The 25520-nt window shown below is 36.1% G+C and overlaps 1 protein-coding gene across 2 annotated transcripts in view; it reads left to right on the top strand.

The window, feature by feature from the left end:
- The window catches only part of Kpna5 (karyopherin subunit alpha 5), a 46706-nt gene that overhangs the window by 16610 nt on the left and 4576 nt on the right, over positions 1 to 25520 (top strand). For both annotated transcript variants that reach the window (XM_041653829.1, XM_041653827.1), the window contains 9 exons: positions 1550 to 1644; positions 4135 to 4266; positions 5321 to 5409; positions 12036 to 12135; positions 16324 to 16487; positions 18394 to 18472; positions 20449 to 20574; positions 21706 to 21833; positions 23879 to 24057. In XM_041653829.1, the coding sequence (XP_041509763.1) occupies positions 1550 to 1644; positions 4135 to 4266; positions 5321 to 5409; positions 12036 to 12135; positions 16324 to 16487; positions 18394 to 18472; positions 20449 to 20574; positions 21706 to 21833; positions 23879 to 24057 (1092 nt within the window). The remainder of the gene's footprint in view (positions 1 to 1549; positions 1645 to 4134; positions 4267 to 5320; positions 5410 to 12035; positions 12136 to 16323; positions 16488 to 18393; positions 18473 to 20448; positions 20575 to 21705; positions 21834 to 23878; positions 24058 to 25520) is intronic.

Here is a 25520-nt window from a genome sequence, read left to right as displayed (position 1 = left end):
TAAGAGTTTTCCATCAGAAAAAGAAAAAAAAAGAAGGTGAAGCTGGTAACTCTTGTCCTAAAATTCTGACACTTTCAAAGATAGAGGGTGAAGGGGTGGAAATGTCTGCTAATGTTTTGTAAGATAGGGGAAAGGAAGAGAATTTCAAAATCTGGACTTTCATTTACAACACAGAGAAAAAAATTAATGAACATAATTTTGTTCATTAAGATAAAATTTCGACTGACCAAGAGTTCTCTCGTGGGACTTGATGAACAGCTGTTTTAGTACCGGTCAGGTTGAGCATGATAGGGGTATGTGGCCTGGCTATGCTTCCCTTAAGAAAACTTACAAAAGCAACCGCATAGACAAACTAAAGTGTGGTGTGGGACAAAGGAGAAAAGAATTTAGGGAGTTTCTGGAGTTTTGTACGTGGTAATAGTGAATGACTAGTGAATTTAACAAAAGAGGTCCATTTCTAGAAGAGAATAGAAGACGTACAGGAACACCACCCCAGAAGCTACTGAGCCACTGACAGCACTGTTTATTGAGGCAGAGGTAGAGGAAAGATTTCCTTGTATTTAGTTGGTCAGTACTTGAAATACATTTGTTTGAATTTTATTTGAATTGCATGAGGATTTATGATTTTCAGAAGTCTGCATTTCATGAAAAAATTATGGTTTTTAGATAGTTTAGTAGTATTTCTATAAATAATAATATCTAGACAAAATCTTGTCTGACAGACAGGTAAGTGAATGATTATTACTAGTGAGGAAATCGAGGATAGTGCTGTAAGGACTTTCTCGTTGGGGTTAGGAATATTAGACCCAGATTCTCCCATTTTATAAGGATGATCTCTTAAATATATTTCATATTGCGAAATATATTTTAGTTACCTATTATTGCAGTTAATGAAAAAGTAGAGTTTGCTTTGCAAAAGTACTGCAGTAATGAGAACATTTATCTGCAGTTACATCCAGCTAAGAGTCTACACTTAGGTTATTGAAACCTATGCAATCCGTGACAGTTGTATTACTTTCCAATTTGTTAAAAGTCTAGAATCACCTGGGAGACTAGCCTCTGATCTTGATTTCCTTAACTGAGATGGGGAGACCTGTCCACCGCTCTCTGGCTGCAGCTGTGCACTGACTGTGTAAATGGAGAGGTGGCTGAGTAGAGGAGGCTTGTGGCTCCCTGGATGCAGTATAACCAGTTGCTTCAAATTCCTGCTGCTGTGACTTCTCTGCTGTGATGGACCGCAACTACTCCTCTAATGTTCTTTGGTCAGACTGTTTTTTTGTTTTGTTTTTCGAGACAGGGTTTCTCTGTAGTTTTGGAGCCTGTCCTGGAACTAGCTCTTGTAGACCATGCTGGCCTCAAACTCACAGAGATCTGCCTGCCTCTTCCTCCTGAGTGCTGAGATTAAAGGTGTGCACCACCACTCCCCGGCTTGTTCAGGCTGTTTTTTCACTACTCAAGGAAAAGGAGCTGAGATGCATATTGTGTGAAATGGGGATCAGTTCATTGTTTTTCTGTGTCTATCTAACATCCTTTCTTTTTTAAATCTTAGAACCCAATCCACCAATAGATCAAGTTATACAGAAACCAGGAGTTGTACAGAGATTTGTGAAATTTCTTGAAAGAAATGAAAATTGTACTTTACAAGTGAGTTTGAAGTTTTCTTTTTAAATCTACTTCTAGAAATGACTGAGTTTCTAGTGGAAATGGTTTCAGTGCTAACTATATTGTAAGCATTATTTGTGGCTGTAGTGCTAATTTCTGCTAGGAATTATTTTATTGAACAGTTCCCAGAAGCATAAAATCACAGCTAATGTTAATGAAATTCTATAGGTGTCAACCTTCGTTAACTTTTTTTTAAGATTGATTGATTTATTATGTATACAGTGTTCTATCTGAATGTATGACTGCACTCCAGAAGAGAGCACAGGATCTCATTATACATGGTTGTGAGCCATCATATGGTTGCTGGGAATTGAACTCAGGACATCTGGAAGATCAGCCTGTCTCTTAACCTCTGAGCCATCTCTCCAGTCCAGCTACTTTCTTTTAGAAAACTCAAACTTTTAAAGTGTTAATCTCATTATTAAGCTTCTTTATTTTTTTCTGAGTCAGGGTCTATCTAAGTAGCCCTGACCTTAAATGTAATTTACAGAGGTCAGCCTTCCCCTGTTAATGTGTTGGAGTTAAAGGCTCAAGCCACCACATCCACCTCTGTTGGTTCTTAAAGAGCTGCTTAAAATGTTTCCAGCTGATCTTTTTAAAGAATAAATTGGTATGATCACAGTTAAATTTTTTTCCTAGAGAGCATTATCTCTGAACCCTGATATGGTTACAGTTTCCCAAATCATTTGCTACTGATGATAATTTAGTGGAGTTTGCAAACATTTTAATGTTACAAAGAGATAACACTCTCTCACTTTGATATCTGTGTACACTCTAGAGTCAGGCTTATGTTTTAGGAATTGGAAAAGACTTCCTTCTAAACTCAGTGCTGTTGTCAGTGAGGGACTGTGAGACACAGTTGTTGAAATTGCAGCTGAGAGTGGTGGTCCACTTGTTTGAGCAGTTTGGGGAAAGCCCCCATTTTAGGTATAAGCAAAAGAATATGAAATAGATGTGAATGTAAAAAAAAATGTTTATAATTCCTAATCAGAGTCTCTGAGGAAAAGGCTGTTTTATTCAGGTCAGTTATTTTGAATAAGAAGTAATAGGATTTTGTCTCTGCTTTATAAAAACTGTTGAGTACAAACCAAAACGCAGGTCTCTGATATTTATTATTATTTGGCTCTTTACTTCTAGTGAATGAAAGAAGTAATGAATGGATATAAATAAATAAAATTATTGAGTGCTAACTTGAGAGCCAGGCATTATATAGGATACTATAGGTCCAAAATTAAGACATTGTTTCTGCTTACAGAAGTTCAAGTGCCTTGCAGAAGGTAAACATCCCGAGAGCTAAGAAGTAGCACAGTGTGCTTAGCACTGCAGCCTAGCTATGAAAGAAGTGCTCTGGGGACACAGGAAAGAGCAGCTGACAGGGGATGAAGGAAGGAATATTCCATGAGAGCATAGCATTTGCAGGCAGTGTGATGTGTATGCAAGAACATTGGGAACTTGAATCTTTATTCGATCCTGATAAAATTCACCAGAGTAATTTGGGGATCACTCCATACTGTTACTTAAGTGGGGGTTAATCTGCTAGTTCAGATCATCAGTCTAAGTTCAAACTAGGTTCCTGTGAAATATATTGTCTATAGGCAATTTTTGTTAGATTTGTACACATTTAAAAACTCGCAGACTTCAAATATACAGCTATTTCACATTTTTAGCAAATCAAAATAGTTGTCATTGCTACTACATAAATACAGTTGTGTTTGTGTGTGTGGATCTGTTGCCCGAGTCCAATGCCCGCAGAGATCAGAGGCATCCATCTGCAGTTAGAGGCAGATTGAGCACCCATATTTTGGTGCTGGGAATCAAACGTGGGTTCTCTGTAAGAGCATCCATGCTCTTTACCACCGAGCCATCACTCCAGCTTTAATGTCATGGCCGTGTGTTCCATTTTGTTCAGTTCTTCAGTAGGGTGTGACTTTACCAGTCTTACTGATGCATTCTCCTAGGGGATAGAGGTCAGATTTGTAAACTTGTAGTTGCTTTCTGTTTGTTTTCTTATTTACAACTGATGAAGGCTATCATCTCCATTGATGTGAAATATAAACTATTTCTCAGGGTTTTTCTTTTCAGTCTTTCAGAGGTCCTGTTGTATGAAAGACTACCACACTTCTAGTCCCACCTCTGTTAACAATAAAACCTTATGTTGAACAAACATCTAAATGTCTCACATTCTAATTTTCATGTTTTTAAATGAGGTTGGGGTGACATGACCCCCCAGGATGCATATAGCATGTATGATTCTTTCACTCCATAGTAGTGTCTCATTTGTTTTTGAAGAGCCTGCTTTAGAATACCACTCTGAAATAGTAAATATTAGAAGTTAAATAAATTAAGTTGTATTTACATATTTTTGACATTATAAATATACTTCTATTTGGTTTTAGTTCGTGCAAATCTGAAGAATCTTTTTGCTTTTTTAAATATTATTTTTCCATCTATAAACTTGATTTCTTTCCTTAGTTTGAAGCTGCCTGGGCATTAACTAATATAGCATCTGGAACTTTTCTGCATACGAAGGTAGTGATTGAAACTGGAGCTGTTCCAATTTTCATCAAACTTCTCACTTCAGAACATGAAGATGTGCAGGAGCAGGTAAGTTCCTAACTTGTGCAGCATGTTGTATATAGAGATTTTAATTTTCTCTTGAAAATACTACTTGTAATTTTGACTTCTATTTCATTATTATTCCCAATTTGCATAACATTTATTTAAATACATTTATTAGAGGAAAGGAATTACCCTCTCAAAGCATATAGAAATGATTGCGCATATATAGCCCCACCTACAGAGAGAGAGTACTTTTCTTTTTAAGGCAGGGCAACCTATGTAGCCTTGGCTGACCTCAAACACAGCAATACATTTGCCTCTGCCACCAAGTTGCTTGCTGGGATAAAAAGTACACGTCACCATATCTGCCCCCCTCTTGATAATATTATTAAGGTTTACTAATAAGATAGTAAGAATTATCTTTAAAGTATTTTTTGGTCTGGTTTTAAACATTTTTTTAAAAAATTTTAATCTTAGGTCTCAAATAGATGTTAAAAATAATGATTCATGTTTTAAATTCTAAAATAAGACTTTCTAAGTTGAAAACATAATATACTTTTGTATTTCTCTGAAAGCTTTAAAGTGAGACTGTGATAAAATGGAAATTTTCATTTGGATAGTCACTCATATGATTAAGATTCCTAATATTTACTTTCAAAATTATACTAAACTGACTAATCTTAAATTTTCAGTGTTCATCTAATTCTCATCTTAGTTATTATTTATACTATGTTTTTTAACTCTTATTCAAAAATTAGTACCATTCTAGCTAAAAGATTTTTTAACAGAGGAGCAAATCTCTTGTATAATTAGAAAATTTGCTGGATAAATTTATCTCTCTTGGTGGATTCAAAAGAGATTCTGTAAGCTCTTCTTTGAATATTATTGAGAGTTCACTAGAATATAAGAGAAACTTAAGTGCCCTTACCTTATGATTTAAAATATGTAGCATTTCATTTAAAAATTCCTATCCTTTTGTCTTTCCTTGCCTTTGTTTTTTCACATTTTCTTGAAAACATTGTTACTTTAGAAAAATTCTCTTAGCAGAGAGTGTCTGATTTAGGATATTGTCTTAAAAGCAATGTTTTATTTTTCTCAGGCTGTTTGGGCACTTGGTAACATTGCTGGTGACAATGCAGAATGCAGGGATTTTGTTTTGAATTGTGAGATACTTCCACCTCTTTTAGAGTAAGTATTTTGTTTCAGTTTATCATAAGTTAATTTTGCATTTGGAAAAAAAGTTATATACTCCTCCATTTCTATATAACAGTTAAATTCTCAAACATTGTTTTATTTTGTAGTTTTATGATTGGCCAGGCCAAAAGTTATTTAAAAGTAGGAAAACCAGAGAAAAAAATTCAAATTGTATGCTTTTTAAAAAATGTTTTTTATGATGCCAGGTGATGGTGGTGCAAGCCCATCACTCAGGAGGCAGAGGCAGGTGGATCTCTGAGTTAGAGGCCAGCCTGGTCTACAGAGCAAGTTCCAGGACAGCTAGGACTACACAGAGAAACCCTGTCTCGAAACACACATCCACCCACCTTCCACCCCCAACAGACACATGTGCGTGTGTGTGTGTGTGTGTGTGTGTGTGTGTGTGCGCACACACAAACAAGTCTTCTGTGTTCTCTTCATCTGTACTTAGTAGTCACCACTTGCATGGTGCTTTCAGTGCTAAAATAATTAACAAGGACAGCCACTACTTTATAGTATAACAACATTTAAATGGTCCTGTAGTATGAACAACTTTTTAAGGTTAAAAATGTTCTGTATATATTGTGTGTGTGTTTGGGGTTAGGGGGATGTGCACCTGACTGCAGTTGTCTATGGAGGCCAAAGGAGGAGGGTGTCAGATTCCTGAAACTAGAGTTATATATGGGAAGTTGTGAACTAGGATCTGAACTTAGGTCCTCTGAAAGAACAGCAAATGCTTTTAGCTACTGTACTGTGTTTCCAGGGCCTTATAAAATGGAATCTTTAATACTTAAACAAATTGTGTACTTACAATGTCTACAGAATTTTATATTTGATTTTAAAATGTCCTCAGAACAATGACCACAAGAGATTTTTGGTTTAGTCCTTGAAAGTTACTTTTTACTTACAGTGACTGAGCAAGTAGTTTCTTGTCTGGCTGCTTTACTGCTAAGATTTATCTTTATGTATGTGTGTCTGTGTTGGGAGCATGTTCACGTGAGTGCAGGTTCCTGAGAACAGCAGAGGCTGTCAGAGTTTCTAGACCTGGAGTTATAGTAGTTGTGAGCTGCCTGATATGGGTGCTGGGAACTGAGTGAGCTCTGGAAGAGCAGTGAGTGAGAGTCTTAGCTGCTTGATATTTAAAAGTACATTATGCTGTGATGTAAGGTCCTTTAAAAAAACTGATAAATTGTTTGAAAGAGAGATTTCTTTATATAAAATAATTAGCATTCACTGAAATTATCTGTACATTAAATTTCAGTGACAATTATTATGAAAGAAAAAACTAATCAAAGAGATGATTGGAAGAAAAAATATCTATCATTTTGTGATATTCTCCATCCTTTTCAGGGGAGGAATTAAATAGAATACATTTAAACATCTAGACTAATTTGAAACCCTTTGTTGTAATAAACAACACTATAGAAATGATTTCTTAGCATGAAAATATGATTAAATAAACTTGATTAAATCAAGAGCCAGTTGCATGCAGACCACTGAATTGTTTGCTACAGTTTTACTACTGTGGACTTACTTTTTGGTCGTTGTCCTTTCCAAGTGACATTTTTCTGATTTGATTATTTGATTTGTAGATCAGATAATTAACTGAGCATTTTGTTTCTTTGTATATTTTTGGTACTATTTCTCTAGGTTATTTTGCCCTATTCTGCACTGCAATAGGCCCAAAGGAGATTCTTTATTATTCAGTGGTATTTATAGCATACAGAGGGGAATCCCACATTACTTTCTTAACAATATTAAGTGTTTAAATAGAAAAACATGGGATGTAATATAATTTATTTAGGTCTTTAAATATTTTGTAGTTTTTAGTAAACAAAGACTTATGCCTTGATTAACTTTATTTTAAAACAGTCTCTAGCTTACATTGTTTGAATATATGCTTGATTGGCTTAATGGTCTAACAGTGAAATACATTTGATGGATGCTCTTTTTTGACCTCTGACCTTTTCCTGGACTAGCAGTATGTGAGTGATATTCTTGTGGATATCAAGTTGTGCACTGGCAAACTGCAGCTTCTAGTTAGCCATAAGGTGAGAGCAAACAACTGACCCTCTGTAGAGTACTGTGCTGCTGAGCTATTTAGGTAGGTATATTAGTTTTCTATCATTGTGATGAACTTGTATGGAGGAAAGGGTTATTTTTGGCTCACAGTTTCAGAGGCTTCAGTACAAGATTACTTGCCAGGGTTACTTTGTGCCCCTGCAGAGGCAGAACATCATAACAGGGATGTTGACTGCTGACCCAGCAGTCCAGAACGAAATTAACATATAGAAAGGACCAAAGTTTCCAGATCTTAGAGTCATTCCTCTAGTAACTTAATTTATTTCTATCACATACTACCTCCAGTAGGTTCTATTATCACTTGAATCTTTAGCATGGCATTTAAAGACTATTTAAGATCCAAACATACTAATAGGTTAGATACATTGTATATCTTTTTCTCGCAGTGTTTTTAACTTGTAATGGATTTATTCATTGATAACCCAAGAACATGTTTTTTTTATTTTTGTTGTAAATAAAAGTGTTGTTTTGATTTTTTAAAGCTTGTCATAGAAGTATATGGGGATTCAGTTAATTTAAAGTTTTGAGCTTACACCCTGCAACTTTGTGAATTTATTTGTTGTAACTAGTAGCTTCTTTTTTCCTTTTTGGTATTGGGTCTTATTATATGTCTCGACCTTACAGATTATTAGGTTTCTGTATATGAGATTATATTGATGTGGGATTCCCCTCTGCATACTGTGAATACCATGTGTTAATAAAGAAACTGGCGTGGCCTGATAGGGTAGAACAGAGTTAGGTGGAGAAAACTAAACTGAATGCTGAGAGAAGGAAGGAGGAGTCAGGAAGAAGCCATGGAGCCACTGCCAGAGACAGATGCAGGCTGAAACTTTGCCAGTAGGCCACCGAGCTGATGCTGTAAAACAATCCCACACCAGTTCAGAATTAGGATAATAAAAGGGTTATTTATTTAAGGGTAAAACTTACAGATCACAATAGTCCTCTGAGCGCAAACAGAGTCTAGCAGCCAGACAGGAGCTTAGTGCATGGTTCCCGCTGCTTTTTAAAGTGTAAGAGACCACGCCCCAGTAGGCTGGTATCTTAAAAGCGTTTGGCAAAGGAGCGGAATGTGCTTCCACAGCAATGAGCCTTGTGTTAAAATATAAAATACTCAAAATTGGTTAATACTAGATGTAAGAGTTAGCTAGCAATACACTCAAGTGATTGGCCAAGCAATGATTTAAATAATATAGTTTCTGTGTGATTATTTTGGGAATCTAGGCCACCGGGAAATGAACAAGCGGCCTCTATACTTCACATTATGTCACATGTAAATGGAGATAGTTTCATTTTCTCTTCTCCAGTTTGTATTCTTTCCCTTCTTCTATCATGTTGAAATGATTTCCTTTTATTTTTGTTTTTCATTATGAAAATGTTGGTTTCCTTCAATTTATAGGCTTGATCATGTTTTCTTTATCTTGTTAATGTAGTTTATCCCGTTGATATATGACTATTGAACCATTCTTGAATTTCTAGGATAAAATCCTATTAGGTTATACTCCTTAATAATTTTAATTACTAAATAATTTCTTGGAATTAATTTTCCTAGAACTTTATTATAAAATTTTATATGTATATTCATAAGGAATATTGGTCTGTAGTTTAGTATTTTGGGGGCCTGTTTAAGATAATAGATGTAAAGCATCTGTGGTAAAATCCAATGTCTAATTCTTTTTTTTTTAACTTTGCCTCTTAATTCTTTGTTGAAAACTGCACATTTTGATTATAATAGACCTCAGATTATCCTCTCTTGGGTCCTAATGATCCTTACTATATTTGCTTGTTTAAAGTTTTTTTCTTTAAGTTCATATGTGAGAGTTTTGCGTGCATGTATGCCTATGTCCCACGTGTGAACTTGATATCTGCAGAGATCAAAAGAAGATAGTTGGATCCCTTGGGACTGGAGCTGCACCTAGTTATGAATCACCATATAGATGCTGGGACTCAAATCTGGGTCCTCTGCAAGAACAATAAGTGCTTTTAGCAGCCAATTTTACTCTCTAGCGCTTAAAAAAAAAAAAGATGTTTTAAAAATTGTCATTATGTTATCAGACATGTGGTGCTTAGCTGGGCCAGATAGTACTATGAACTCAGCCCTTACTTTCTGTTTATGCTAAGTCTGAAAGTCAGGCGGATGGCAAGGGCCTTCCTAGGTGTTTTCCTGAGTGTGTACTCTGACCAGAAGATGTTTTACTATCTTGATGTCTACTTGAAAGCTATTCGAATGGCTTATTTCCCCAGAGGATTTCACTCCCTAGTTTTCCTTCCATGTTTTCAGTGTCTCCCATTTGCCCTATATTCTTTACTTGAGGTTTCTGCTTTTTACTAAAAGACATTTAGCTACTTTCCCACATCTGAATTTTCCCAGATAGGCAAAAAAAAGACAAATACACATTGTACCCATTTTTAAGTGTCCCCACAAAGCTGGCAACACATGTATAATCACCTGGAAACAAGGTATATGCTTTTGCTCTGGTCCTCTGGAATAAGGACCTTCCAGAAGAGAAAAATATATCATTTTAAAGTCAGCTGGCAGACTAGAGAGATGGGCTTGAGCAAGTGTGAATTAAAACACTAGAAAGGTTCAGTGAGATGTTTTAGTCCTTCCGTGGCTGTAAGCATTTAGCTGTCTTTTAGAATTCTGACAAAACTGATAAGCACGGGGTTTCCATCGCGGTTTAGTGTTGTAGTAGGAGCTGCAGGGCTGCGTCCCCGGCACCCGGCCGCCCACATGGTTAGCTCTAGCTTATGCCCCGAAATAATTACACAGAAACTGTATTCTTTTAAACACTGCTTGGCCCATTATATCTAGCCTTTTCTCGGCTAACTCTCGCACCTGGACTAGCCCATTTCTAATAATCTGTGTAGCCCACGAGCTGGCTTACCAGGAATGATCTTAACCTGCGTCTGCCTGGAGTGGGAGAATCATGGTGACTCCCTGACTCAGCTTTTTTCTCCCAGCATTCTGTTCTGTCTACTCCTCCCACCTATGTTTTAACCTATGAGGGCCAAGCAGTTTCTTTATTGCTTAACCAATGAAATCAACAGGTTGATATATGACACTCCCACATCAGTTTAGGTGTTGTTTGCTGTTTGTTTGTGGTGCTTCTGGGGCAGGAGAAGTTTTTCAGGGTTCCCTTCTTGACTGCTTTTGCTGATGTCATTTCAAAATGGGATTTTTTTTCCAACCTAGGTTCTCAATATTTCTAGCAGCTTTATGAAGGTCAATAAACTCCTGAAATTACATGGCTGGTTCTGGTGTGTGTATATAAAGAATTAGTATGATGTCATATTAAGGAATCTGCTATTGTCCGTTTAGTGTGTGTTCATGTAGGGTGCAGAGGACAGCTTGTTGGAGTCAGTTCTCCACCTCTGTCATCTGGATCCTGTGGATGGTTCAGGTGTCAGGCTTGATGGCAAGTGCCTGCCTGCTAAGTCATTTCACTATCTTGGGCATCTCCTAATTAGACATAATTAACATATAGATTAACAAAAATATAAATTTAATTGTATTAGTTACTTCTGTATTGATGTGCTAAAACACCATGCCAAAGTGTCTTACAAAAGAGTTTAATTGGCAAGGCGGTGGTGGCACTCTCCTTTAATCCCAACACTTGGGGGGCAGAGGGAGGCATCTGTCTCTGTGAGCTCAAAGCCAGCCTGGTATATAAGAACTAGTTTCAGGACAGGCTTCAAAGCTATAAAGAAACCCTGTCTCAAAAAACAAAACAAAACAACAACAACAAAAAGTTTAATTGGTCTGGGCTTGCAGTTCCAGAGGGTTAGAGTTTGTCATGGTAGAGAGAAGTCATGGTGGCTGGAGCAGCAGCTAGGAGCTCACACTCCTGGCCACGATCAGGGAGTAAACTGGGGATGGTAGGAAGCTGTTGAAACCTCAAGTCCACCAACAGTCGCACACCTCCTCCTCCAGGGCCACATCTCCTAACCTTTCCAAACGGCCACCAGTTACAGGGAACCGAAGTATTCAAATATATGAGCCTGTGAGGGCCAGTCTCATTGAAACCACGCGAATATTGAACCATGATGCTGTTGTAAGTGTGGGGAAACTGTTAATAACTTCTTAGGGAACTGAGAGAAGAGACATTCTTGTTTCTGATACTTGGTTTCTTAGAATCTATCAGGATTCATTGCAAACAAGTTTTTAGAACACATTGTAAGACCTGTTAAAATAAAAGCTAAGAACTTCCTTTGCCAGTAGCTGACCTTCACTTATTCCCTGCTTCCTGATTGTGTATAATGTAGTCTTTTCATTATTTTCTCAAAGGTAATCTTGTACATTTCTTCTGATATCCATTATCTTCAGCCTATTATGATTTAAGTGTTTAGATATTAGATTCAGACTTGAGAAAGATAGAACTATATTTTTAATGAAACTAATGAATTTTAAGTTCACCTTTTCTGTCTTACCAGTTTAAATATCTTATAAAGTCTGTCAAAGAGAATTTAGTTATTACAAGAAAATAGTTGAAATGGAAAAGTGAATGTAAAAATGACAGTTCTTTTTCTTTTCTTGGCAGGTTATTAACAAATTCAAACAGACTTACCACCACCAGAAATGCTGTATGGGCCCTCTCAAATCTATGTAGAGGCAAAAACCCTCCTCCAAATTTTAGTAAGGTATGAGTGGAATATACAAGTTAAGAAATGTTTCCATAAATAAGTGCCCTTATGGTAAGAGCCTTTTTTTTAACATTGAGTAGACTCTTTATTTTTGTTATTTTCTCTATTAGCTAGACACTGTTTACACATTCAGCAAATTAAATAAATTTTATAGATTTCTACTCTTCTTTTGCCTCTAGTTTCTCTGGCCAGAAACTCCACCATAGCCAGACATCTGTATGTCTTCGAGTTGAGTTAGAAATGTTTGTAGTCTAGTTCTTTCATTTATGGTGAACTACAACTCAGCAATAAGAAAGAACAAGCTACTTACATATGCTTTAATCTCAGTAGCATTAAGCTAAACTAAAGGAGTCTGTAGGTATGTCATCTTACATGACTCCATTTACATGTTTTGGAAAAGAAATCTAAAAGAATGAAAATCATATTGGGGAATGTCTGAGGTGAGAAAATTGACCACCCAGGGGCAGAAGGAAAATTTTCAGAATGGTAGAAGATTGTAATTTGGTTATATATTGGTTATTAAAATGTATTCATTTTTACAATGTAAATGACATACCCAAAAGAAATAGACATATTGACTTATGTACTTAAAGTAAGTATAATTTCCATGTTTATACTACCATAATAATCTTGTATTTTTAAGGCATCTGTAAAAAAATGTTTAATTCTTGATTAGATCATGGATCAGAATACTTGTTTACCTAAAAAGTGTGATTGATACCTTAGAGATAATACTGTGTCAATGTTAAATTTTGTGGGTGTGCCAGGCGATTGGGGATTCATCTTTAATCCCAGCATTTGGGAGGCAGCTTGTAAATTTCAGGACAGCCAGAACTATTTAGTGAGACCCCTTCTCAGCAACAACAAAAACCAAAACACATGCGGGTGGGTGTGATAAAAATATTGTAGAAAACTTAAGAATGTACCTTTTTCTTAGGAGACATATACCAAAGCATTTAGATGTGGACTATCATGGTAATTTTTGTAATCTGTGAGCTGCTTCCTGTCTTAGGAAAGGCAAATACATAAACATATACAATTGCAGATGTACATGCGAATGTTGAAAGAGAACAGATATGGCAAAACGTTAGCTGATGAATCTGGATGCAGCATGTTAGTGTTGATTGTACTATTTGTGCAGAGCTTATGTAGGTTTGAAGTGTTTCAGAGTACCATATTGAGGAAGGAAATATATCACCTCTTCATACTATAGGATGCAGCATTTTTTACCACCAGGGTTGTTGTGATAGCTTTTTAGCAAATCATCCTTATACTTTCGTTTTTAAATTTTTTGCCTAACTATCATTTTCTTTTCTTTTCTTTTTTTGTTCCCAAGAAAGCAGCCAGAATAATCCACAACTTTGAAACTATACCTCTGTTCCCAGTAATTTTGTTAAATACCCTGTAAGAATTGTCATACACCAGCCCACTGTGATCTCCCTTCCTCACGTCCTGTTTGCCATCCTCTTTACATTCTGGCCTCACTAGACTGCATGCTGCTCCTCCTACTCACACAGCATGCCTTGCTTTAGCCACTATCTATGTTTAAAACAACTAATAAATAGTTCTTAATAAATGATTCTTAACATGTTTGGCCTTAGGAGTTCCTTCTGTTCTTAAACATTATGAAGATCTATATTAGTGACTTTACTGATGCTGTGACCATGGCCAATAAAGCGTTTCATAGGGTTAGAGTCCATGATGTCAGAGCAAAGTAGACAAGCTGCAAATGTATTGACTAGAGCAGAAGCTGCAAGCTCACATCTTTACCCACAAGCAGGAGGTAGAGAACACACTGGTATTGGCAAGAGTCTTGAAACTTCAAAGCCTTCTCCCAATGACACACTTCCTCCAACTGGCCACACACCCTAATACTTTCCAAAACAGTTCCAGTTTCACCAACTGGGGACCAAGTCTTCTAACATCTGAGCCTGTAGGGGCCATTGTCATTCAAGCTACCACAGGATCCAAATTATTTTTCTATATGACTTTCATGTAATAATACTAGATTAAAATTTTAAACTATTGAAATTTTAAATATTTATTTATTTATAAAAATAGCAAGTCAATTATGTGTTAAGTAGTATCTTTTAAAAAAGCATGTTTCAAAAGAAGAATTCAATAACAGTTTCCCTTTTTAAAGAAAAAGGTTGTTGGTAGGGGTGGATGCATGTTGTTGAGGAAGGATCCAATTGTGTTAATTCTGGTTACTAACTTATGGATGGCACGTGTCTTTTATAAGCCACATTCTGTATGTCAGCCCTTCTGCTATTCTTAGAGGAGAGATGCAGCAAAAGTAACACCAGCTTTAGAAGATACGGTTTATGTCCTGATTCAGTCTTTAGTGATCGAGGAAAACTAACATGAAACATCCTAATTCTTTTTAATTTATGACATTTGTAACATATGTACTACTACTGTTATTTGTAGTTTTGATTGCTGAGTTTTCAACTACTTTTTGTGTAAACTTTCAAACAAGAAACCCCAAAATAAGTAATTCAAGAGCTTTAAACTGCATTCCATTCTACGTACCATTATGTAACCTTCTACTCTCCTACCCTGTTACAAATAATTTTTGTTCATGCTGTGAAGTGCTTCTCATTTAAATGAAAATATGAAATTTTTTGAACTAATAAGAAAAGAAAAATTTATAATGAGGTTGGTAAAGTCTTTGGTAAGAGAAAAATCATTTGTCCATAAAATTATAAAGAACTAAAATGATTCATGCTAGTTTTGTTATTGAAACTTCAGCTTCAGTGCCTGACAGGGCTCAGTTGAACTAGAAAGACAATTCACCTATCTCTGTATATATAGGAAAGCCATAGAGACCTGTGCATGATTTCAGACATCCACGGGTGGGTTAGGATGTATCTTCAACAGAAAAGGAATGAAAATGAAAGCCACTACTGTATCTCCTATCTGAGAGATAAGATTAAGGGAGATGGGAGGTTTCCACTTAAAAGAATTCAAAATAAGTTGGTAAGAGACTCAGTACTGGTAATGGGGAAAAAGAGCTAATATGTGAGTGATTCCTATGTGAGTGATGCCAGGCGTGTTCTTAGCTACTGCATGCGTTCTTACACACCCAACAGTTCTTTACTGTGTCTGTTTTACAAGTGAAGAAATTTGGATATACAGATAATAGGTAATTTATTCCTACCATGGAGGTTGCAACTAGCATGTGAACTAGGGCTGTCTGGCAGGAATATAGCAGAGATCACAGAACTGATCTTCTGTTTCACAGAATTGAAAACAGTCTTGAGAGCTGTCAAGTGCCTTGCTCACTTTCACACTGATTAGTTGTAGTTAGATGAAGGATTGAAATAATTACAGTGCTAGAGGGGTTAAGACATTTCTTTTGTCATGTTTTAGCTGGTATTTTCTTTGGGTTTTGCTTGTTTGTTTCAGACAATATTTCATTATGTAGTGAGGGCTGACCTCAAAATCTTCATCCTCCTGCCTCAGCCTTCTGAGAACTGGGATTACAGGTGTGCATTTGGACACACCTGTTGAATTTTGTTTTGTTTTAATTGAAGTTGTACAACATTATTCATTACAGTAAAAAGAGATAGAGCTGAGTATGGTGGTACATATCTGTAACCCTACATTGAGGCAGGATATTGAAATTTGAGACAAGGATAGGGGGTCTGTCTTCTGGCTAGCTAACGTGAGACCAGGATAGGCAGTCTATCTTATGGCTAACTAGCATATGCAGGGCCCTGAGTTCAAGTCCCAGCATCTTAAAATAAAACAAGAAAAAGAAGTATGTGCTAGCAGTAGTGGCTTCTTATGGAAAACCTTTCAGAATATTTTTTTTACATTTCCTCTATCTTTGCTGCTCAAGTTTATTCAACTTATTTGTATTGAGCACATGTAATGAATAAAAAACTAATAATTCATTCGTTAATATGAAACATGTAGGCTTTTTAGTCTGGATGTCTATATAGCTTAAATATTAAATGAAGATACTATATATATTTTATTGCTTTAACATGTTTTAGTTAATAACCAATTAATAGCAACCATATTCATTTTGATACTCAAGTACTTAATCATAATCTTGAAATAATAGAAGAATTCTTTATTATATTAGATTTGGGTCTTAAACTAAGTTTCTACATTTTGCTAAGGAATCTTGATACTAAAGAGAATAATTAAATATTAACTCATTTTTTTTTCTTACAGGTTTCACCTTGCTTAAACGTCTTATCACGATTGTTGTTTAGCAGTGATCCAGATGTGTTAGCAGATGTTTGCTGGGCCCTTTCTTATCTCTCTGATGGGCCCAATGATAAAATTCAAGTAGTCATTGATTCTGGAGTCTGTCGAAGATTGGTGGAACTTTTGATGTAACTATAATTTACACTTAGTTGTTATGTGATTGTATATTAAGTTTAACAATTAAGATCGTGTTTTTAAACATTTCAAAAGTCACCATCTTTAGGAAGAATTAAAAAGTTACTAACTCCACCCTTTAGAGAGTACCTATAAACCTAGTGCTTTAACATATATTCTGAAATACAATGAAACTACTTTATAAATTAATCTCTGTATGAATTAAACTTTTATTTTTTGAAGGAAGGAGCCTTAACTCAGGAATCATTTAGAGAATTTTGTTAGTAACAAAGGTGACATGTGAAATGTTATTAGGAGAGAATAGAGTTACTGCTTTCACAGAACCAGTAATCTAGTTTATTATTCTTTACAATAATTAATTTGAAACAAAGCTAGGAAATTCACTTAGTGTCTCCATGATTTTTCTCCTACTGGCCAATTATTACTACATTTGTTTATAGTTACAGCTTTTCCATGCAAAGACATTAAAAGAAAATTTTGTTTATAAAGATGTTATACTTCTTTATCCTCCAACCTTCCTTAAAGTTGTCTTCATTTTGTTAAAAAGCCATTAATAGCAAACCAGGCATGATAGTTCATGCCTTTAGTCCCAGCACTTAAGGCAGGGGCAGGTGGATCTCTGAGTTTCAGAAATAGCTAGTTCTGGACCACCCAGAACCACATAGTGAGACCCTATCTCAAAGAATAACAAAACAGAAAGCACAACGGATAGAGTTTGGTTAAAGGGTTGATGTTCCAATATGAGGATAGTATCAGCGAAAGCTAGACAGGCGCAGTGGTATGATTTCTACTAGAGTGGGTAGACAGCAGACCAGAACAAAGTTTAAAGCCAAAAACTCAATTCTTGGTAGCCTCTCTTGTCAGATTATCTTTATATAGGAAGATGTGAAGTAAAGCAACTGACTTTTAGTCAGAAAATACAAAGGGAAAAAGGCTTTGCTGTTAGATTAGAACTAAATCCTTCAGAGTAAACTCATGGCTTTCAAAATAAGGAGCTGTTTAAGTATGTGTGTGCATATGTATGTTAAGGCTTTGGGGCCATGGACACCTCTCTAAAAATAAGTGAGCACACTAAAGCCACAACTCTTTGTCTCCAAGTATCACTGTTTACTTAAGGAAAGTAGCTTTTCTTAGAGAAATTATTGGATTAGAATGAGGAAAAATTAGATGAACACAGAAAGCAATTATCTTGGGAATAAATAACATTCATGTATTATTATAAATTAGTGACTAGCAACAACCCCAGAGTCTACTTTAAAATATGTAGCTGGGTCAGTAGGCAGATAAGGCATATGGTCAAGATGGTAGTTTTCAAAATGATTATAAAAAATACAAATAAGTACTAATTCAGGTAATGAGCCAACAGATACTAACACTGAAAATGTACATGTATATTTAGAAATATGTGTATACATAAACATATATGCATGCAATAACAATTTGTAAAAAAAATAGATCATAATTTGAAGAACAGAAGGAAGGAGTATAAGGTAGGGTTTGAAGTGAGAAAAGGGAAGGGATAAATGTAATTATAATCTCTAAAATAAATTAAATAGGTTAAAGAATGGGATTTTTACATGGTCTCAACTATTTCTTCATCAAATAGTATAGAGGAGGAATTGGAATAGAGACGAGTGTAACATGATATACAGTCTTAATTAGGACCAGAGTTAAGTTCCTAATAATAAGACAGAGTATATACAATATGTCATCTAATAAGATAAACTGAGGTTATATAGCATTTATAATACTGGATTAGATATTTTTTGTTTTTGAAATATTAGTAAGTAAAAATTGAGTAGGATCTCTGAGTGATAGATACAGAAGATTTATGTACTATTTTTCAACTTATATAAATGTTAACTTATTAGTGTATAAGCTCATATTTTTTATTTTTAGGCACAATGACTATAAAGTTGTGTCACCTGCATTAAGAGCAGTTGGTAATATTGTGACTGGTGATGATATTCAAACACAGGTAAGTTCAGAATTTATGACGCATTGTTAGCATTATTGTTTCATATCACTTGATTATATGTTCAAGGCCTTATTAGTATAATTATACAGTTGTCTGTGGCAGTAAGCCCAGTTTTCAGCTTCAGTTACCTTATTGGGAATATACTATCATAGAATTTTGTTAGTGCAAATATACCAAGTGTTCTTCTCAGAGGATTCAAAGTCTTTTTAATTTATTCTTCTCTCATACAATACATCTTGACTGCAGCTTCTCCTCCCTCCACTCCTCCCAGTTCCTCCCCCAGCTGTCTCCATTTCCCCACATACCCCAGAAAAGAGCAGGCCTTCCAGGGACATCAATTGGACATGGAATGACAAGGTACAATAGGACCAGGCAGAAGCCCTCACATTAAGGCTAGGTGAGGCAACTCACTAAGAGGAACAGGGTCCCGAGAACAGGCAAAAGAGTTAGAGACACCCCCACTTCCACTGTCAGGAATCTCCCAAAACACTAAGCCAACAACCATAACATACATGCACAGGACCTAGCACAGACTCATGCAGGTTGTGTGACTGCCACTTCAGTCTCTGAAAAATTACCATGAGCCCTGCTTAGTGGAGTCCCTAGGCCTTTGGGGCCTGGTGTGCTCAATTCCTGTGGCTCCCACAGTTCCTCCTCTTCTGCAGGACAAGCTCCAAGGGAAGTGACCGGATGGAGACCTCAAACCTGGGCTATCTCATTCAGAATCTTAACTAGTTAGAAGTCATTGAAATAAAGCCGGGTGCCCAGCTAACTAAATCAATAGAGCTTGAGGCTTAAAACAAACTAACAAGGAAATGAATGTGCTATGATCAATCCAGTAGGTGCTGTTGAGGATTAATAGAAAAGATGAGTGTGATGAGAAATCTGTAGTTTCTGTAGACAGGTGGAACTAAATAAGTAGAGTAGCACTTCAGTAGAGGAGAAAGGCAGATACCCTGAGGTATGTTTAAGAACCATTAAATTTGAATAGGAGCTGTCGTTCATTATACATAGGTTATAGACTATGAAGCCAAAGGAAAGATAACAAGGAAATGGTTCCAGAATTGGTGATTAACTTGTATACACATGCCTGTTTTTGGAGAATGGTAAGAGGTTAAGATTGACTCCAGATTTGGGCTAGACTTCTATTTTGAGAGTAATCATTAGCAGTCAGTCCATAATACCCATTTTAAGAGTAGCTCTCTATACTGGGATACACTGCACTTACCAGCAAAATTTTCAAGGTCCTAATGCTGCATACCTTTACCCTCAGTAAATCAAAAAGCATTGTGGATGATTGTGAATATAGGACAAAGCAGACAGTACTTAAGTCAGTTGATTTTTGTCTGAGACAGGGTCTCATTAGTAACTCTGACTGGCTTTGAACTTAAACCTGCTAATCTCTGCTTTTTTAATACTGGGATTAAAGGCATTAGCCACACACCTAATTAGATAATATTTCATTATAAAAGCCAAATTATGAAAGCAGAATAAATTTATTCTGTACTTGAAATTTTTTTGTGATGCTATAGAAACCTGTTGGGGAAAGAATATCATTCAGTAATTTGTTTTGAAAATGAGGTTAAATCCTGTCTTCCATCACTAAATCTTTCTTTGAGTAATTTTCTACATTGCACTTTGCAGACATTTTTATGGGTATGACCAGAAATCCTAACCGTTTCAAATCTTTCCTACTTGGTAATAGTCTTCAAAGCATAATCTGTGCTGATAATGCTGGAGCTTGTTACTTTATGTATTTGAAGGCCATGTCTCTGACTCCCACTCTGGTGGAGAACTGCACTAGCTCTAGGGAAGCTTTGCAAAAAGCAAGGTGGAAAGGTTAACAGTTGCCTAATTTTTACCTTGAAAGGAATTTATTTCTTTGTTTTCAGATTGATTTCTGTACTTCTAAGTAATTCATAAGATTTTTGCATTTATACTAAAACCCTTTTTGTTTTCTGTCTTACCCAATTTAGGTCATTTTGAACTGTTCTGCATTGCCCTGCCTCTTACACTTGTTGGGTAGTCCAAAGGAGTCAGTTAGAAAGGAAGCTTGCTGGACCATTTCTAACATCACTGCAGGAAACAGAGCTCAGATCCAGGTAAGTGCCTTGCAGAGTTGAGATGACAATAGGAAGGTCTAAGCTGAGATACCCGGCATTCAACATGACCTTTTCTTCTCTAAATAATTTGTGTTTAGTATTCTAGTGAGGAATACCAATTGCATCTATAAAAGTATCTGAACCATAAAGTTAGTCTAGAGAAATGAATGGTTTCTGCTGAGCACTGTAGTTCCCACCTGTAATCCTGGTACTTAAGAAGCTGAAGCAGAAGGAAAGTATGATTTTGAGGCCAAATGGGCTATATAGGGACACCTTGTCTGGGAAGAAGAAAAGATTTTTTTCTTTTTGAAAAAAAAAATGTGTCACATCAGGTTTAAATTGAGAGAGATTCAGGATGATGATTTTGGGGCCAGAATGGACTGTATGGGGAGACCCAGTCTGGGCAGAGGATTAAATGTTAGGAATCATCTTTCTGTTGGCTTTCAGTGTTTATTAGGTCTGTCAACTTTTTTGAGCAAAAGAACACCCACTTGGTTAGTCACATGCCTACGGTTTATCACCTTTGATGTTTATATTTTACTGACACAGTCTCCATTCTTTACAAAAGCTCATTTCTTTTTTCAGAACAAAAAAGCAGTTAAAGTGTTGACAGATTATAAACAGAATCTTTTGAAAATGTCTGACATTTTAAAATTTAAAAAAATTGTGTGTGGGGGCTGGAGAGATGGCCCAGTGGTTAGGAGCACTGATTGCTCTTCCAGAGGACCCGGGGTTCAGTTCCCAGCACCCACATGGCAGCTCACAGCTGTCTGAGAGTCCAGTCCCAGGGGATCTAACACCTTTATGCCAATGCACATAAAATAAAGTTAAATTTAAAAAAAAGTTGTTTGTGTGTGCACCTGAGTGAGTTTATGTAAAGCACCATGTGTACAGGTTCCTGTGGTAGCCAGGGTGTCAGATCCCCTGGAACTGAAGGCACAGGTCATCAGGAGTCCCCTGGTGTCTTTGCTGTGACCCAAACCCATGTCCTCTGTAAAAGGCAAACCCATAACTGCTGAGCCATCCTCCAGCTGCTCTCAGATTTTAAAGCCTCTTTACTTCAGTACTCCATGTGACAGTAGTTCTGAAACAGTATTTGCATTAATTTTGTGGGATTGTTTTTCTTCTTAGGCTGTCATAGATGCAAGTATTTTCCCTGTTTTGATTGAGGTTCTCCAGAAAGCGGAATTTCGTACCAGAAAAGAAGCAGCATGGGCTATAACTAATGCCACATCGGGAGGCACTCCAGAGCAAATAAGGTGGACTTAGATTCTTTAATACTGTCTTTTAATATGAATCAGACAATTTGAAATAAACTTTTTTTATTGATTGATGAAACTAACATTTTTAGGTCTGTTTGACATGCATTAACAGGAAATGACAGCATTTGTTGTATCTTTTCATTTGGTTTCTTTTATTATTTTGCTTAAGTGAAAGTTAACCCATCTTCCTCGGTAGAGATTAGAACTTCAAATGGAAGAATTTGTTGGTTTGCAGAATAAACTGTCGTGGGGATTATATTTGTTTCAAGCATTAAAATCACAAAATTAACTTCATTATATAGAAGTAACAAATATGAATGTCAGCATGTTTAAAGTAAAATTAAAATATGCATTTGTTTAATGGTCTTCTCTCTTTATTGGTTGTTGTCTTGCAGTAGATAGTGTAATACTTTTATGCACTATCTGTCCTTGTCCTCCTGTACTCCTGTATGTTAATAATCTATGCCTTATATAATAATATATATATTACTGACAGCATTCAGAATTGGTCCATGACTTTAAGTAAGTCTGGCCAAATACTGATCAAGTCCTCATCCTTTGGTAAACTTGTGAGAGGATCAGTTTTGACAGAATCATTTAACCTTTCTAGTCCAGTTTCTTCTTGCTAATGAATTCAGTAACTGTATCAAAAGTAAAATGTATGCACTTGGAATGCTCAGGACAGTGCTTAATGAGCATTAGGTTCTCAGTTAGAATAAGGTACTGCTGTCTTTTGTAACTGTCATTTCAAATATTGATTCCAGTCTCTTTGTATCATGTGTCTTCAATCTTTTTGACTTGTATAGCAAAGATAGACTTTGTTCCTCAGATAAATTTGACTTCTCTATATAACCTTCTCATTTTAAGAATTCTTCCATAAAACTCGAAGTCACTATTTAAGAAATATTTTCTAACAAATATGTAACTCTTAAAACTTTATAAAGTAAGACAAATTATGATGTTATGTTAATGAATCAAAGGATTTTAAGTCCACCAGGCGTTAGATCATTATCTTGTTTGTTTTTGGTTTTTAGAGACAAGTTCTCACTGTTGTATGCCTTTTTCAGTGCCATACATTTTCCCACAAAAGCTGTACAATATTTGAAAATATATGTATACACACACACACACACACACACACACACACACATACACACACTCCTTTTTCAAAGGAGCAGAAACTTCTATAAAATATTTCCTGTTGGGAAAGTGGGGTAGAGAGCTCAAAGGCACATAACTAACTAAAAATGGAATTAGAATTTGAAACCATGCAATCTGGCTTCAAAGCCCGTTTTTGCCCTTTGTGTTTCATTTATATTAGAGGAAGTGGAAAGTAGGTAATAGTAATGCATTAGGCAATTATGGGCTATTTCAGTAAACAGTACTGGTTCACATTTACCAGGTAGCCTGTTTTCTTCTTTCGATCCTTTGAATTTCTGAAATATAGTGTATGTTTCAGAGCATTGGCTGTGATTGCTGTTGTAAGAAATCTTTTGATTTAATTTGGTGTTTCCTTTCCTTCTCATTTATACCTTCCCAACAAATAAACCAAGGAGGAGGGAGGGAAGGAAAGAGAGAACACATTTCACTTTTAAAAAAGTGTGGGTGGAACCTACTATTTCTAACCCTCCTCAGCAAAATCATCCAAGTGCTGTTCTGTGTGTATACATTTTGTATTATTTGTAATTCTATTATTGCTAAGTACATGAAACTGGATAACAGGAGAAAAAGGGTTGCAGATTGCAATGTAAATAAAATACTTTCTGCATTTAAGCCAGATATAGAGACATACCCCTGTAATCCCAGCACTCAGGAGGCAGAGGCAGTCAAATCTGTGAGTTCAAGGCCAGCCTGACCTACATAGCAAGTTCCAGGCTAGCAAGGGCTACATAGTGAGACCCTGACTCAAAAAAGAACAGCAACAAGTGTGTATAAAAACACTTTTATTATTGGTTATATAACATTTCATTCTGGTTTTGTTTTATTATGATTTACATTGTTTAAACCCTCCTCCCCCATTTCTCTTTAAAATTTTGGTGAAGGTATTTGGTAACCTTGGGCTGCATTAAACCACTTTGTGACCTTTTGACTGTCATGGACTCCAAAATAGTTCAAGTGGCTTTGAATGGACTTGAAAATATTTTACGTCTTGGAGAACAAGAATCTAAGCAGAATGGAATGAGTGTCAATCCATACTGTTCTCTCATTGAAGAAGCATATGGTAAGCAGGCAGTTGAAAGTTTGTAGTTATAGTTAATTCATAATGACCTTCCCTAAAAGGCCTCTCCCCCTTCTGCACCTCCACCCTCCCCCATTCCATCAGTTTTCTTCATTATAAATGCAGTATAATATTTAAAAATAATTGCCCATGACTCATTGCAGCAATTCATCTTCATCGTTTACTTTTCTTTTTACGATTTAACTTTCCTTGTATACCTTCCTTTTTATATTTTTGAACAAGTACTTTAAATTGATTTAAGTAGTGTGTGTTGTACACTTCTCCATGATTGAATAGATGTATAAGGTATCAAATAGATGTGTAAGTATAGTTTAAGTAATATTTTAGCAGTTTTAGCTACATGCTTATAATTGATCATTAGTTTCTAAATTGTTTAGTGCTTTATATAAGCCAAAATAATCATATTTTTGCGTGAAATTTTATTTCTTCTGTTTACTGGTAGCAGTTTTGGGCTTGGTTTGGGATTTTTATTTTAATAATAACTGTCAGCTGTGTAGCTGAGACAGGCATAGAACTCACTAGATAGCCCAAAATTGGCATCTACCTCAGTTTCCAGCATTTGCATTCCTGAAAATTCATCTGGACATAATGGTCCATGCCTCCTGGGTGCTGGGTTTAAAGTTATGTGTCAGTCACTACCATCTGGCAAAAATTAATTTTTGTTGGTCAGATTTTTCTCTCCTTCCCTTCTCCTTCCCTCCCCTTTGGTTGGGGGAAGGGGAGCAACAGCTTCTGCCTGTACGGTTTTTGCTATCCTAGAACTTGCTGTGTAGACCAGCTGATTAATCACAGAGAGCCTCCTGCTTCTCTCTCCCAAGTGCTGGGATTAGAGATGTACAGCACCAAACTTATCTTAGTCAATTTTTTTTGTCTTCTTAAGAAATTTAACTCACAATAGAGTTGAACCTAAATTGAATTTTAAAAGATTTATTATAGGAATATTTACTGTTCTCTATTAAGTCTCATTTTTTTTGTATATTGAAGCTTTTACTTAAGATTCTTAAATGAAGCCTGAGGTATATTAACCTTATTTCAAATATATAAGATATCTGTGGCTCCCCATGGCTTGCTCAACCTGCTTTCTTATATACTCCAGGGTTACCTACCCAGGGTTGGCACCACCCACAATGGATGGGCCCTCCTCCATCAATCACTAATTAAGAAAATGCCCAGAAGCTTGCCCACAGCCTGATCTTATGGAGGCATTTTCTCAGTTGTAGTTTTCCTTTCCCAGATATATTTAGGTTATGTCATGTTGACAGAATCCAGCCAGCACACTGTGCTAGTTTAGGACCCAGATTCTGTCCCAGTAACCACATGGGCAGGTCACAACCTCCTGTTTCAGGTGATCCATAGATTCAGACTTTTTTAGGCTCCTGCATGCACGTAAGTTCAAGCTTGCTGACACACATACACATAAATAAAAAATAAAGTTAAAAATCAGT

The sequence above is a fragment of the Microtus oregoni genome, unplaced genomic scaffold, assembly GCF_018167655.1.
Source record: "Microtus oregoni isolate MIOR12 unplaced genomic scaffold, Mior012 000006F_ref0000085, whole genome shotgun sequence".
NCBI classification, from domain to species: Eukaryota; Metazoa; Chordata; class Mammalia; order Rodentia; family Cricetidae; genus Microtus; species Microtus oregoni.
Note: the sequence above shows the minus strand (reverse complement) of the source record. Positions and strands in the feature narration are given on the sequence as shown.